Source organism: Balearica regulorum, chromosome 6 (assembly GCF_011004875.1).
Source record: "Balearica regulorum gibbericeps isolate bBalReg1 chromosome 6, bBalReg1.pri, whole genome shotgun sequence".
NCBI classification, from domain to species: Eukaryota; Metazoa; Chordata; class Aves; order Gruiformes; family Gruidae; genus Balearica; species Balearica regulorum.
In genome coordinates this window covers 20,241,642-20,257,184 of record NC_046189.1, presented here as the reverse complement: position 1 = coordinate 20,257,184, position 15,543 = coordinate 20,241,642, and the positions used below count along the sequence as shown (strand labels likewise).

Sequence of the window (15,543 nt, the reverse complement as noted above, 5' to 3'; positions counted from 1 at the left end):
GAGAGGGGACAAGAGCCGCGCCATGAGGCTGCTGCGCGCCCTGCTGCGCGGCGCCTCCCCGGGCAGCATCCCGCAGCAGGTGGACTTCTACTCGCGCTTCTCCCCCTCACCGCTCTCCATGAAGCAGTTCCTGGACTTCGGTGAGTCCCGCCGAGCTGACGCTGACCCTGACCCCGGCCCCGGCCCGCCGCGCTGCCCGCAGGTGCCTGTGAGGAGCGGGGCGGGGCGGCCGCGAGCTTCCTCCCCCCCCTCGTTAGCGCTGCCGCGTGCCCCTGCTGTTGCTTATCAGTTCTTAATACCGTCCTCCTGGGCAGAAAAAGGCTCTGCTTCCTCCCGGGAGAAGGGGGCCCGCTTGGCTCCTTCCCCGGAGGCTGGAACTGTGGCAAGGTTGAAATTCAGCTGAAAACTCCAGGTTTTGGCAATACAGTAGTAGTTTGCTTTTTGTTTGGTTCCACACCCCACCCCCCGCAAAACCTGCAGTGTTGGGGTAGAGGGTGGGGACAGTTATGGCAATTGGTCCTGTTAATACAGTGACTCAGAAAGGTGAGATTTGTTAAGCCTTTTTCAAGCTAGCCGCATGCAACCTTTTAAGGTATACCGAACACAACAACGGTTTGAGCTCAGCTGGCGCAGAGGAGCAAAAACAATCATCTCTGCTTGGTCACATGTCTCTGCCCTACAGAAACACCGTACTCAGATGTTGTGGATTTAGAAGATGTATGAGAGAAAGAGCAGGACACAAACACTAAGAGCCATCCTGGAGGACTGGGTTACTAGCCTTGAAAATGAGTAAATTGGTAACAGGATACTCAGTCTTATACTCCACACTAAAACCATTTGTAATGCTCCCAGGTTTGACTGCTTGGAAACAAAAGGGATCACAGAAGTTGTTCTGTGCTGCTTCCAAGCAAAGACTACACAGAAAGAAAGGTCTTGTAAGTCACACTGAGAAACCTTTTCAAAGCCTGGGGATGGAGCTGTACTATAATACATTCTGTTTCTGTACCCAAGGCACTCTTGTGTGGGTAAATGTTGTGTATAAACATTTAACTAGTTAGTAGTTGTATTGCTTTTTATGTTTTTGCAATTAAAACATAACTAAACTAAGCCTAGAACCCCAGACTTAGTATAAGTAGGAAGACTTACAAAGAAAAGTTTAACTATCCTGTCACTACATCCATCTATTCAATGTTTCATACATTGCAATAAAATGTATCCAATATTTAAAACTTGAGATTTGTACAGGAACCCCACCATATATTCTGTTGCTACTATACTTTTAAGCAAAGAATCTTGTAATTCAGAGTTCGCTTTGACCTGTATTGTTTTACCACTAAAATATCAATAAAATAATGCTTACCTTAAAACCAGTATTTATTTTCAAGGTACAGTATTTCCTCATGTCAAAAGTTAGGCTACTTTTTTTGCTGTTAGTACCTGAACATATGGTAAATATAATCTTGAAACCTCATTTTTTGTGTTTTGATATTTTTCCTCTCTTTTGCTTAAGAATTTAAGAAAATATAGTAAAAATTAATAACAAAGGCAAAAAAAAAAAAAGAGTGGAGTGCAACACTGAGAAATTATTTGTCTGTAAGACATTCTGTAGCCATTATAATCTGATGGTGTTTTCATTGGGGATTTTTTTTTGGCTCCCTTTGCTAGAGTGAGAGCAGTCAAAGAAGAAATCATAAAATCTGGTAATGCTAACTTAAAACAAACCCCAACAAACCACCAAACAAAACTTTGCTTCTAGTTCCTCCAGTTATCAATCTAGCAAATGAAATAAGCAAATTTAGGTCTGGATCATATAAATCAGTCATATCTTGGGTTATAAGTGCACAGTGTTTTCTGTAGGTGTCTTATCCATTCTTTGCATAGATAGACTATAGCTGCACAGGGAAAAAGCCATTTGCCCATTCACTGAGGTCTTGCTTACACTAAGTTGTCTTCCATATTTGACCCAGGATTGCAAAGATACGGCCTCCAGATAAAAAAACCCTAATTTGTGGAATGTCATTTGTCTACTACATGAGGCATTTGAAGATTACCTTCACATTCTAATACCTTCAGTCTGACTTGTTCATGGAGTTTTACCTGAGAAAAGGGAAAGGCCAGTAACAGTCAAGCCTGAAATGCAATCTGACTAGGGATAAGAATGAGGGGTTTCTGGGCAGAGGTCCTGGGTAGACAACACATAATACTGGTGTCACTGGAGAAGAATTTCTTGTAAGCTATTCACTTTTTTACAAAGTTAACTGTAGTTTATGACAATCTGAGTCTGGATGCATTAAATTAATCTACTCCATTTCAATTTGGTAAAGATTTTTCCTGTTTAAGACACTCCCAGCTTCCTTTTTTTCTATGTCCCTTCCTTTAATCTTCTTCCCCAACTCCTCCTTGCCAAATGGAAGGGATGAACTGAGCAGAAACACCAGAGTTATTTTTTAGGAGTTACCTGTTGTGAAACACCAAGCCTGAGGTACGTACTTCACTGCAGCAGACAAACAGGTTAGTAAGTTCAGGTACTGTTTACATGACACTCTTCAAGTCTGGCTGAGAATAAAGTACAGCATTTCTGTGCCTCTTCCCCACTCCACACCCTTCTTTCTCACCTAGTAAAACAAGCATCATGGGAGTAAATTTAGGTCTGTATCTTAATAACGTCATTATCTTAACCTAATTTAATTGACACCCACACAGATGACACCTGTACTTATAAAATGACAGGTTAGTTATCAACAGGTGCAGTAATTCAGCTTCTAGCTTTTAAAAATGTAAAAAAATTCAAAAAGGAAATTATGAGAGAACTACTGCTGTAATGACTAAGCACAGTAGCTGTCCTACTTTCATTTCTCTCTCAGTATTCATGTGAATTCATTCATCTGTCTTCCCTTCCTGTAAGACAGTGAATTTAAACTGCAAGAGATCTAGCTGAAAATGAGATAAATACTACAGAATTTATTTTCTGAAAATGTTCCAATATGAGCTATGGTAATTCAGTAAGATCAGTGATCAAGCAGGGTGTATAGGACCATGACACTTTCTCAAGCATCCTTCCCACAAATAGTTTCCTGTGCTGGTTTGGTTTCATTTGCCTCTCTAGCATGCTCAGAATGACATACTGTTTTGACCAGTGCTAGTTACAGTCAATGTCTGCTGCAAATAAAATGAACAATGTACATGGACAGAAACAATATTTGAGTTGAATGGTATGGGTCTGCAACTATTGCACTAGTTACTCTTTATATATTGAAGATTCTCATTATCACAACAGGGCTGGTAGGTTTCAATGTGAGTTTATATTTTGAAATATAAGTGGGCTGCTGCCATGAAAGAAACATTGGCTTACCAGACTGGCTGAGTCAACTTTAAAACCAAACCACAGACCTCTTAGGCAAGAAAGTAAGAGTTTGTGTAGTTCTCTACCATAAGTACTGATGTTGTCATATCTTTATTTTGGTCTTAGGATCTGAAAATGCTTGTGAAAAGACTTCATTTATGTTTCTGCGACAAGAGTTGCCTGTGAGATTGGCAAACATAATGAAGGAAATAAGCCTGCTTCCAGACAACCTCCTAAGAACACCTTCAGTTCAGCTAGTGCAGAGCTGGTAAGTACATTTCGTACCTTTAAGGGTGACCTTCTGCATATACACAAGTTAGAGGAACAACTCATTCTCTTCTATAGAAGGAACATTTCATGTGCTTGTTACATGAACATCACTTAGTTAGATGGAGTAAATATCCCAATGTAACATAAATCAGAAACTAAATTTACAGGCTTGGAAAAAACCCTTTATGAGCAATTAGAGAACCCACAAGGGAATTAAAAATCATTAAGTATTGCAGATAGTCATGTATAGAATTCAGTAAAAACACAAAATCCACCAGAACAATGTTTAATAGGGACTTACTTAAAATGAAGAAGCTAGTTGAAGAAACTAACAGAAGCAGGCTAATGCACAAAATGCTTGCAAAACATAGTAGAAACCATTTAAAAGGTTATTGCAGATAGAGAGCAAAGGTGTAGAAAATATGAAGAAAGAGCAATAGGAAGCTCCCAAAGCCAAAATATTTAAAATAACAGAAAGAATATGAGGCTATTAAAATAAAAAAGATACCCTTGGAAAAGTAAAATTTGCTTTCAAGTAAGGAACTTACACATAAGCATAGAGTTTTGTAAGATGAAAGCAAAACAAAGAAATTGCTTGGCAAGTGCTAAAGAAACATGGCTATCTGGAAAGGATTTTAAAGTTAAGAGAACAGAAAATCTGCCAGTCAATAAGTGGGATTGATGAGATGACTGAATATAAAAAGAGCTGTCAATGAAGATGATGGTTCTTAATGAAGCACGAATGCTTAAATTCTCATGCTACTAAATGACATTGATCAAATGGGAAATGAATTCCACTTGGACAAATGCAAAGTAGAGCACAGAGAGGAACCTCCTCCCCCTATACGCTTGCTTGTTTGCAATGGAAAAAGAAATTTTGATGCTACTGGGGATGTTTTTCTGAATATGTCAGTTGACGGGCGAGAAGGCAAATAGTGTTAGGAACTAAGTAACTAATGGGGAGGAATATAATTGTACCGCTGTGTTAGCCCATTATTCCTCTGAATTGCATGCGGTTTTAGTCACTCCATCCTGAACAGAAAAGACCAAGAGGGATAATCAGAGGGTTGGAACAATTTCTACGTGAGGAGAAACCAAATAGAATTCTTCAGCTTGGAAAATACACATCTAAGGAAAGAGATGGCAGAAATACTTAAATGGGAAGATTTTCTAATAACAGGAACTAGCTGGGGCTGCAAATAAGTGATCACCTACTGGGTTTAAAACAAGGAAGGTCTTTTATGCATTCTAATTAAATTGTGGAATTCATTGCTCTGGAAATTTTGGAAGAAAACATCATGAATAGAATCATAAGGATCTAACAAAATTTGCAGGGGATAGGTCAATGGGATATATCAAATACAGTGATTTGGAAACAAGCAACCTTGGAAGACCATAAATTGCTAACCAAAGGGATCTGGGGAGGCATATTAGAATTGGTCTTTGTCATGTTTCTTTTGTTTAAAGGTATGTCCAAAGTCTTCAGGAGATCCTTGACTTTAAGGACAAAAGTTCAGAAGATTCAGGGGCTATTCATAGGTAAGGATATGGTGTCACATATATTAATATTATGTTAATATTATGTAGAAGGACTGGCAAGAAAACAATAGCTTAAGAAGAATTTCACCTGTCTCCAAACTTTATGTAAGAATTACAGTAACATCACCCCCTGTCCCTAAAAGGAGAGTACATTAAAACACGAAACAAAGCACTTTCATGCCATATCATTTGGTTGGGGCTTTTTTGTTGCACTGAAGCTATGAATGTGTTAAATTTGACCACGTTTAGCAATTCCTTACTTGATGGACTTGATGTAAAGAACTTTTCACTTGTAGAGTAGGTTTGGTCATCGCTGGCTGACCATAACTGCTATTTGACAGGCATGGGATGATCTGCATGAAAATGGTTGGCACAGTTTTCTCTTTTGCTTGGCAGTAATCAAGATAATAAATAATAATTTTATAAATAAGCAGTAATGGTTGATTACTGATTGAAATATACTATAAAGACTGGCCTGTCTTCTTATTGCCGTAGGCAGACCCATGATATTTCTTTACATAACAGTCTTCATTTTTGTAGGCAGATAATCTGTTTGCCGGAGTATTAAATTCACTTGAAAGTGAAATACTAACGATGTATTAATTTTAGTTTTACAGATACTGTGATAAAAATCCGGAATCGACACAATGATGTAATTCCTACAATGGCTCAAGGAGTAACAGAGTACAAGGAAAGCTTTGGCATTGATCCAGTGACCTCACAGAATGTGCAGTATTTTTTAGACCGTTTCTACATGAGTCGCATTTCAATTAGAATGCTCCTTAATCAACACTGTAAGTGCCATTGTTGAAAGGAGGGGAAATAATACCTGCACTATGTCAGTATATTTTCCTTTCATTTTTAAGTGCTTAATATGTACTTAAATGCTTCTTAGGAGTACGCTATTTGCCTTCCTATTTATAAACTCCTTAATACAATTCTTGAAATATTTATTAATAATAGGCTTTCAAGTATGGTGAAGATTGTCTATAAATTTCTGTTTAGGAAAACTGAAGACACAAATGAAAATCATAAAATTATATGGAGTATTAAATAATATTTTCTTTTTTGGCAGCTTTACTGTTTGGTGGGAAAATTAATCCAGCTCATCCAAAACACATTGGAAGCATTGATCCTAGCTGCAATGTTGTTGAAGTTATTAGAGGTAAATTCAGCAGATAAGAACAAGAATCCTGAAAACTGACATCAATGTCTATACTGAGAGCTAATACACAGCTTGATATTCATATACTGTTTAGTTCTTTCCTACCTGGAGCAGAAGTTTCATTTAATATTAAACTGTAATACACCTTTGTCACTCTTCTTATTTTTTGTGAGAAAATACAAAATCTCCCTGACTGTGCACAGTGTTTTCCATTTTTTTTCCTCTTTTTGGCAAACTGTAATGGAAGAATAAAAACCCCAAAAACTGAGGGGGAAGTGTAACTTTCTGTGGTTTTATTATAGATGGCTATGAAAGTGCCAAGAGACTTTGTGATTTATATTACATGAGCTCTCCAGAACTCATCCTCGAAGAGTTGAATGGTAAGTGAATATGGGACAAAGCACCCTTGAACGTAATGATGGCTTCTTCTAAAGTAGCTGGTGGTGAAATGTTCTCCTTTCTCTTTTCATATAATGTGTTCTCTATATCTGCTGTCATAAATAGTTGTTGGTTGGTGGGTTTTTTTTAATCTGGCAGAAAGCTTTCCGTATTCCTCCCTTTAATTAGAAAACTGAAAACAGTAGAAAAAATTTTGACACTACAGCTGTTAATATAACAGATTTTAGCAGCCTCCTTCCCTCCCTAAGGCTTCTTGTATGTCTTCACCCTACACTGTCTGTTACATCTCACGCTCTCTTGCATTTCTTGTGACACTTTTAAGATGTATACTAAACATGCCATTCTAATTTCTCTTGCTAATTCTATCATGTTCTTGTAGTTGTAATTAGATATAGTACACTCAAGTCATGGTAAAAATTATTTGAACCCATTGGCTGTGACTTGGAAAAAACAGTTTACAACTGTGTTGCTATGAACTCAGAGGTCAGCTGTTGTCATTGTCATGCTGAATGCTGAAGAGCCTTTCTGACATTATTCACTAGAGTACTTTTCAAGATACTAAATGCCAAGTTTGGACAGACCTACAAAAACAAGCAATCAATCAAAAGCGCTTATACAAGTAATTGCAAAAGCCAAAGTGCAACCACAATAACTTAGCCTATGAAGCTAAAGGCAAAGGAAGTGTTGACTTCACCACACATTCCAGATCTTTTCTTCCTACTGTACAAAACCTGGCATTCTGTATCTAGATTAAAGGGTTTACCACTCTGCATGATACTAAAAACATTGTAAGAAACTATCAGTCACGCTAGCTCGTGCTGTGTACTGAGGGGGTCGTTTAATGTTGTATGTCCTCCAGAAGCCAGAACAAATAGTTCAGTTTTTATAAACAGCGCGACCTTTTGCTCAATGAATTGTGAAGGTGAGTTAAACCTGATCAGGCCAAATGCACATTCCTTGCCCACAGCTGAGTGTGGAGACCATTATTTAAATGTTAGGCATGGGAGGGAAGTGAAGGCCTGGAGGGAAGTGGTTAACTTGAGGACAGGAACCCGACATATTTCAAGTGTGATTGGTTTTTTTTTTTCCTGTTTCATTTTTACTGGTATATAACATGTTCCAGATCTTTTGACATCCCTAGTATTCAACATTTATGTTCATAAAGCACTGGTCACTAACACAATCCAGTGAGAAATTAGTAATTTGTTGAACTGAGAGAACCTTAAGAGCCAGAATTTTCTGAGCAACCTTTCCTTAATTTTTCATACAATGAACATGTTCCTATGATACATTTTCTAGAATTTATTCTGTAAGGAAATTTGAAAACTATACCAGTTTTATGGACAGAATTGTCTATATATTTTTTGTTAAGATTTCTTGTTAGAAATCAGCTAATTTCTACATCCAAAACCAGGGTGTGCTGTAGTTACTATTTCGTGCATTATAGGATCATATGGTAATTCAGGTTGGAAGGGACCTCAGGAGGTTTCTAGCCTGACCTCCTGCTCAAAGCAGGGACAGCTACGAAGTCAGACCAGGTTGCTGAGGGCTTTATCCAGTTTGGTCTTACAAATCCTCCAAGGATGATGACTACATAAGCATTGAAACAGGTTGCCCAGAGATGGTAACTGTCATGTTTTTCTCTATATCCAGTCTGAACATCTGTTATTTCATCTTATGCTCACTGTTTTTCGTTCTCCCACCACCTGAAGAGCCTGATTCTTACCTTCATGATAACCTTCTCATAGGTATTAGAAAGCACATATTATATGCCCTAATCAGTGATGCTACAGCAGCTTTTAAGATTAATTTCTGAAGCAGCAAGCACATTTGAAACTCTTGAGTATGGTTTTTGATTAACATACAACTTTTCAAAAGATTTCCGTTCAGATTTTCCTTCTTTTGTAAGGTCTCTCAACAAAACAAGTATGCATTTTGAATTACTGTGGGGATGAGAAAAAGATACCTAGTTTGCTATTTAATTATTTACACTCTCTTTTTTTTCCAGCTAAATCACCAGGACAGCCCATGCAAGTGGTGTATGTGCCATCACATCTCTATCACATGGTTTTTGAACTTTTCAAGGTCTGTGCACTTACCATTACACAATTCTTGTATACATCTTTGTTTAGTGAGATTGTATTTGTTTGACTTTTTGAACTAATTCTAGAGAGCAGTGTGTTTTTGCAAGTGCAAACCTCTTGCTGTTTGATTGCAGGAAGATAACCTAAATTGTACTATTTAGACAAACAGTAACTAACTGCATAGAAAATGAACAGCTCTGGAAGATTTATCTCCTTTGCCTAGCTGCTGAATACATCTGACACCTTCTAAGTAGACAGCTTTGTCAAAAAATCTTAAAATTTATAAAGACATTAATTAATAAAGCAAGTGAGAATAAGATAGAAAATTTTGGGACAACTTCAAATCTGGTATAATGTGCAACAGGTCCTATAGATCTTTCCTCAAGCAGTTCAATCCTAGACTTTTCTTGATTTTTGTGTCACATTGCATGTATTATGTATTATTAAGATTTCTACAAATAAAACATTCAGATGTTTGTTCTAAAAAAAAAAAGATTTGAAGTCTGTGTATTCTAATAAACTATATAAATACTGATACTGAATAAACCAGCAATACTAAAAAAACCTATTCTGAAACCATATATACTTGTTCTGATTCTGAAATATGTGATAAAAATAACTTTCCTAAATTCATGTTTTAAGATAATATACAAAGCAGTAAGAACAGGATTTAAGTTGTACTTGAAAATTGCAGAATGCAATGAGAGCCACCATGGAACACAATGCTGATCGATGCATTTATCCTCCAATTCATGTACACGTCACGTTGGGAAATGAAGATTTAACTCTGAAGGTACCAACTTTTTTGATTATTTTGAAGGTTATTTTGACAAAGTTTTTTTCCCTGTCACAGGCAAAGTATTACTAACTTTGGCTGGTGATCTGTTCCAACAATAGTGGTGATGTAGTAAGTAACAAGACCATTATGGAATTTCACATACTGCATCAGTAGGAAATTCATGAAGAGGTTGCGCAGTCACACTGAAGGCTCTGCAATAGAATTCTATGCTTTTGTCACATTCACATCTCGCCTAGCTTATAAGCAACCATGACTAAAAATGAAGTAGCATCTTTATACAATTGTACTATCAGCATTTTGTGTGTGACAATGAGAGAGCTATACAGGTGTGAAACAAATGAAAAAAAAGGGAATTAAACATTGTATATTCCATGCAAATCAAAACTCCCTGAAGTATAGTTTGCAGAGTAATTTATTCTTTTTCTGTACAACATCCATGTTGGATTTCAAAGACCAACTGCCAGCACTGGCTTTTCATAAGTCTAACTAAATGGTAGTAAAACAACTCTCCTGACTTACTCTTTCAGTAATAGGTTTTAATAGATTGTCTTTAACTGGCAGTATTCCTGAGGAATAACGATAAAAATACACAGAATCTGGCATTTGCTAAAAGGTATAGATACTGACTTCAGACAAAACTGAGTTATGAACAAGATAAAAGCAATGCACAATTGAAGTAGAATTTTTTTGCTTCTAAAAGGTTATGAATGCTTCTTATGGTAGTATTTTATTTAAATGGTTTGGATAAGGGATGAAAGGGAAGGATTCATATCTCTCTGGTCATTGCTGTAGCTGAGAGATGAGAATTTAAGAAAAGCCTGAATTTAATAGAGACAACTTTATATTTAATATAAAGTTTTACCTGAACTTTCTCTGGATAAGTGTTTGAGAGAAGCTGTCTTTTATAAAAATGCATTCAGGGATGGAATGCTACATGTTCCTTCTTGTTCCAGATGAGTGATCGTGGTGGAGGTGTTCCTATGAGGAAAATTGACAGACTATTCAACTACATGTATTCAACAGCACCACGTCCACGTGTTGAGACATCACGAGCTACACCTTTGGTATGCAAATCTTTTATACATTGTCATCTTGAATATGTTGAATTGTCACAAAAGAAACCATTTAGCCAAAGCTATGAAGTACTAATTTTATAGATACAATGAGTATCACTATTTGGATGTTATAGCTTAATTCAAATGTTTTTCTGAAAATAAAAGGAAAATTGCATAAAATCCTAAAAATTATTTAAACTTATTCAAGATTCTGTTTTTCTCTACCAAATATAAAGATTAGCTACCTCAAGCAGAACACTTAGCTACGCTGCACGTACTGCAGTAAGGACAGGACTCTTAATTCTTGTTTTGGCCACTGATTGAAAGGAAAAATAATGGTAGCAATGATTTTGGATCAAGTCCACAGTTTCATTTGTACTGTGTAGTCGATTGTACCATCCCCCAGCAAGGATGAAAGTACGCAGATGTGACAGGGCATACTAAGAATCTACTTTGGTGTCATGTGAACTTAATAGATGCAAAAGAAATAAAGCCTTATCTGTCAGTAAGAAGCTCTGAACAGCCTTCTTGAATTTTACCCTTGCATTGCATCATTCAAAATGTGTTTTTTAAATGTATGTAGTGTTCTGCATCTAGATGACTGTGTAACTCATTAAACACTAGATCTTTAGAGAGAAGTGTTATGTATGTTCATCGAGAGATTACCTGTAAAATTTAGTAGATAAACAAAATTATACTTAACACTTCAGGGCTGTGTCCTGCTACTGCAGACGGGGCTTGATATAATTTTAGTATAAGCTACAAATTCATAGACAGTGCTTCTTGGACCTTTTTTATATAAATATCTTATTTAAGTACTCAGTGTTCTTAAGATTAGCAGCTCCATGAGGCATAAGACCGAGTCAGGATAGTTTTCTCTAGTAGTGCCATCTCTTCTTGAAAAAGCTACCATAATACAAGAAGTGTTGTCTAGCAGCCCTGTCTGACAAAGGAATAAAAGTTTTCTCGTAATCACAATCATCCATGCATTCTTCCATTTCGGGGGGGGCGCAGTAGTTAACATTTGAGCTTCCTCTCTTACTGTCAAACATCATGCTTAGTTTGTCTGTTTACCTACTAAGTTAAAACAGAAAACACCACTGATTGATTGATGCATTAATGAAAATACACTTTTTCTCCTGGATCAGGCTGGATTTGGTTATGGCTTACCCATATCACGTCTGTATGCACAGTACTTCCAAGGAGACCTGAAACTGTATTCCTTAGAAGGCTATGGTACAGATGCAGTTATTTACATAAAGGTATGATGTAACACTTTATAATTTTAAATTTATCAGCAACTCTAATCTGACTGATAATGGAACTCCTTGTTCTGTTACTATAACTTTGATTAAAAAGAATCATCAGCTACAGTCTTCTCTACTTACAGGCCTTATCAACGGAATCAATTGAAAGACTCCCCGTATATAACAAAGCAGCCTGGAAACATTATAAAGCAAACCATGAAGCAGATGATTGGTGTGTGCCAAGCAGTGAGCCAAAAGACATGACTACTTTTCGCAGTATATAGCTTTCTCCTCAACAGTTCATAAGAAGCAGATATGTCTGTAAAGGGAATTTAAAAGACCTGATTTACTCCAAGATGCTGAGCCAGGTTTGATAACATGAAAATCATTTTAAATGGAGTAACTCTTTTCTGGAATTAAACCCCCCCCCCCAAACAAAACCCAAGAAAAACCCCAAACCTGTACATACTCTTAAGTGAGAAGGTCACACTTAATTTGTTCCACTGTCTATTTATGACTACTTTCAGTAGCTAAATCAAGGCAGCAGTAATTTCAGGGTTTATAGGGACTAATGCAATCTATATAATCTCTGGTGAGAAATGTATTAATTAATTCATATAATTACAAAATTGTTTTAATAGAACTATTGAAAAAGCTCGCCAGAGTGTTTTTCCATTACACAATATTACAGATTAATTAAAAAACTCATCTAAGAAATATTGAGGAGTTAATTGCTATACCTTTGCACCTGTATGGCACTTTCTATTCTTTTAAGCATGCCTAATTTTGCAAAGTTAGATATGTTGCCTGCACACCTTGCCTACATCAAGGTTTTCTGCAGGTGTAGAAATCACACTTAGGTCTGTAGGGATAAATGAAATTAAAAATCAGTTCTAGCTGCTACCACTGGCATAATATATCTCAGGTATGTGGTATCAGTCATATTTCTTTGTTTGTAATGTGAATATTTAATACACGTGAAAAATTTATCTTGCCATGATCATTGTGATTTAGCAAATAGTGTTGGCTTGTGTACAGTAAAGATACGCTGTCTTGTATTTGCTTATATTTCTGTAGGTAATACCAAAATGCAGTATCAATGTTCTAGCCCTAGTAAGATCTCAGACTCTGGGGTATGTCAGGTTACAGCTGTAAATGGAACTATTTTAATAAACAGATTTTTTAAAATCTGCCCTTAGTAGGGCATCTCTATTATTTGGACAATAGAAACTACCTTCTCAGGAGTATTTAAGAAAAAGTGGAATTAACAGGTTTTGAAAATACCTTTGTATTTGTGATGTGCTTCTGGCCTCATTTATGTAGTAAATGGAAGTCACACTATAACATAAATAAGGTAAGCAGAATGTGTTTATCAGTCAAAGCAAACTGTCAAAACATACTGGTGAAGATAGAGAGGGGAATGAATATTACATTTCAGGTACAAAGTCCTTTAAATAAAGGATTCAACTTTTTAATGCCTATTGTGCCAGCTTTGTTCAAATCATATACATCTATGTTGCACCTCAATCCCTGTTACTCCTGAACATTTAGGAGTGATGCAGTTAAAGACACTGAGAACTAATCCTTTTCTCAGTTAATTGCATGTAATTCTGTGATTTTTGTACTGCAGCAGATATGCATAATCACTCAGAAATAAGCCTAAATTTTGCTAGTTTACTAGCTCTGCACAGAGCAGAAGATGAGATACCACAAGAGAAGGTAATAGCTGGTATGTTAGAAACGACATCGTGCTATTCTGGTTGTAGCTGAGCCAAATTAAAGATTATCACCTGCTACCTCCCTAGTCTAGTTCTGCAAAACAATAAAATGGTTTTATACCCTGGTCAAGCTAATGTATGTCACTTTAAAAGGAATGATTTCCAGAATGAGCTATACACAGAGTTAAACTGACACTCTGAGGGAGGATTGCTCTAGCTTAATTACCACCAGAACAGTACAGTTACCTGCTCCACTCAAGCTTGTAGGCACTTTGAGAGGTTCCTATTTTTCTTCTTTACAAGGCTGTGAGGTGATGACTAGCATACCTTTCAATCCGCATGGCTACAAGTGAGGAGAATCTATAGCTGCTGTTCTTCAGCCCTGCAGGAGGATGTATGTGAGAAATGCCACATATTGTAAAATGGGGCCCGTACAAAAGTTAGAGGGAATGCTCACAGCTATTGCTTTTGCTAAACTAAAGCTGGAAGTTACACCTTCTAGTGGAAGGTGTCCCTGCCCATGGCAGGGGGGGTTGGAACTAGATGATCTTTTAAGGTCCCTTCCAACCCAAACCACTCTATGATTTTAAAGACTTAACACTGAAGCTGAACATTCTAGCTTTCACGCTAAATTTTAAGTGCTTAACTAACTTAATTGAACTGATTTTAGTAATATCTGAGAACTACAAGAGAAATTTCCGAAGAAAAGCTAACACAGGTTTTCTAGAAAGTCTATTAAAGTATTTCATATGGTATTATTGAAATAAAACCTCTTTCATGCTCTCAGCTAGCTACTGATTGAATTCTGATTATTAGAACAACTTGCCGTGTAATTATATTTGTATCTATCATCTCCTCACCCACCACCCCGAATGATTGTGGTAAAAAGACAAATGTAGTAATATTTTGGTTTGCAATGTTTAACCCTGCTTACAAGTTTGATCTTTGATTACTCTTGATTTAAACAGTAGTTCAGAAGGTAATTTTTGTTGTTTAATATTTTCATTACTGTACTGAAGTCATTGCTAGCACACTGGTTAAGTTGAAATGAATCACTGTAGAAAATTAGTGTACTAGGTCAGCTGACATTCAAAATGCTGACATTAATAGTTTTGTATGCAAATGAGCTCAGTCTTGCACTGTAAAGTTAATCTTGGTTTGTGTTAACTTAATTTTTTGAAAGAATCACTACATTTATTCATTAAAACTATTTTAAAAATTAAACTTTCAGTTGGGTGATTTTGTGGCTTTGTACTAAGCTAGTTTTGTGGAGCCGGCCTTCTCATTTAGCATCTGACAGATGTTAAATGCTGTGGTCTGTGATAATCGATGTTCCTATGCTCAGGTGCCAAGTGAGTTTATCATCCCTGCTATGGCCCCCGTTTAACTACAATGGCTCTGCACTAGCAAACCTTTGAAACCATTATTTCCACTAGTCTCCTTCCTGAGAAATGAAATTCTTCACAGGGTGAAACATTCAGTTCAGTAGGCTTACAGGGAGAAGGTAATACACGGTTGTATCAATATTCTCTGTTCTAGCTGAAAGCACTTAACTGAGAAATAAACTTCCTTGACTGAAGTAATCGAAGGGTTGTTTTACGTGTGTGGTCCTAAGCATTTGATCACTCTAATTCCCTTCTCTTTTTTTCAGTAGGGCAGCATTCCTCTCTGACTCAAGGTCTGTAAGTTTGGAGTACAAACTCAAAGCTACTGGAAACAAAGTAAATAAGTTAAATCATGACCAAAGCATTGTTTCTTAATGCACAAAACTGAAAATTGAACCTCTTTTAAAAAGTAATTATTACCAAGATTTTCAAGCTTTATTTTGGAAATGCATAGTGTGCAGAAGCATTTCCACACAGTGCTTTTGCTGAAATTCATAAGACATTTATACAAAAAAATAACAACTGTGAAACACCAACAG

The 15,543-nt window shown here is 36.7% G+C and overlaps 1 protein-coding gene across 1 annotated transcript; it reads left to right on the top strand.

Moving 5' to 3' along the window:
* Positions 1–13: 13 nt before the first annotated feature.
* On the top strand, positions 14–12,322 carry PDK1 (pyruvate dehydrogenase kinase 1). The gene is made up of 11 exons (XM_075756655.1): positions 14–140; positions 3,470–3,611; positions 5,081–5,152; positions 5,762–5,946; positions 6,228–6,317; positions 6,620–6,697; positions 8,725–8,801; positions 9,495–9,593; positions 10,553–10,663; positions 11,803–11,916; positions 12,045–12,322. The coding sequence occupies exons 1-11, from the start codon at positions 23–25 to the stop codon at positions 12,183–12,185; spliced, it is 1,227 nt and encodes a 408-aa protein (XP_075612770.1). The 5' UTR covers positions 14–22; the 3' UTR covers positions 12,186–12,322.
* Positions 12,323–15,543: the final 3,221 nt, after the last annotated feature.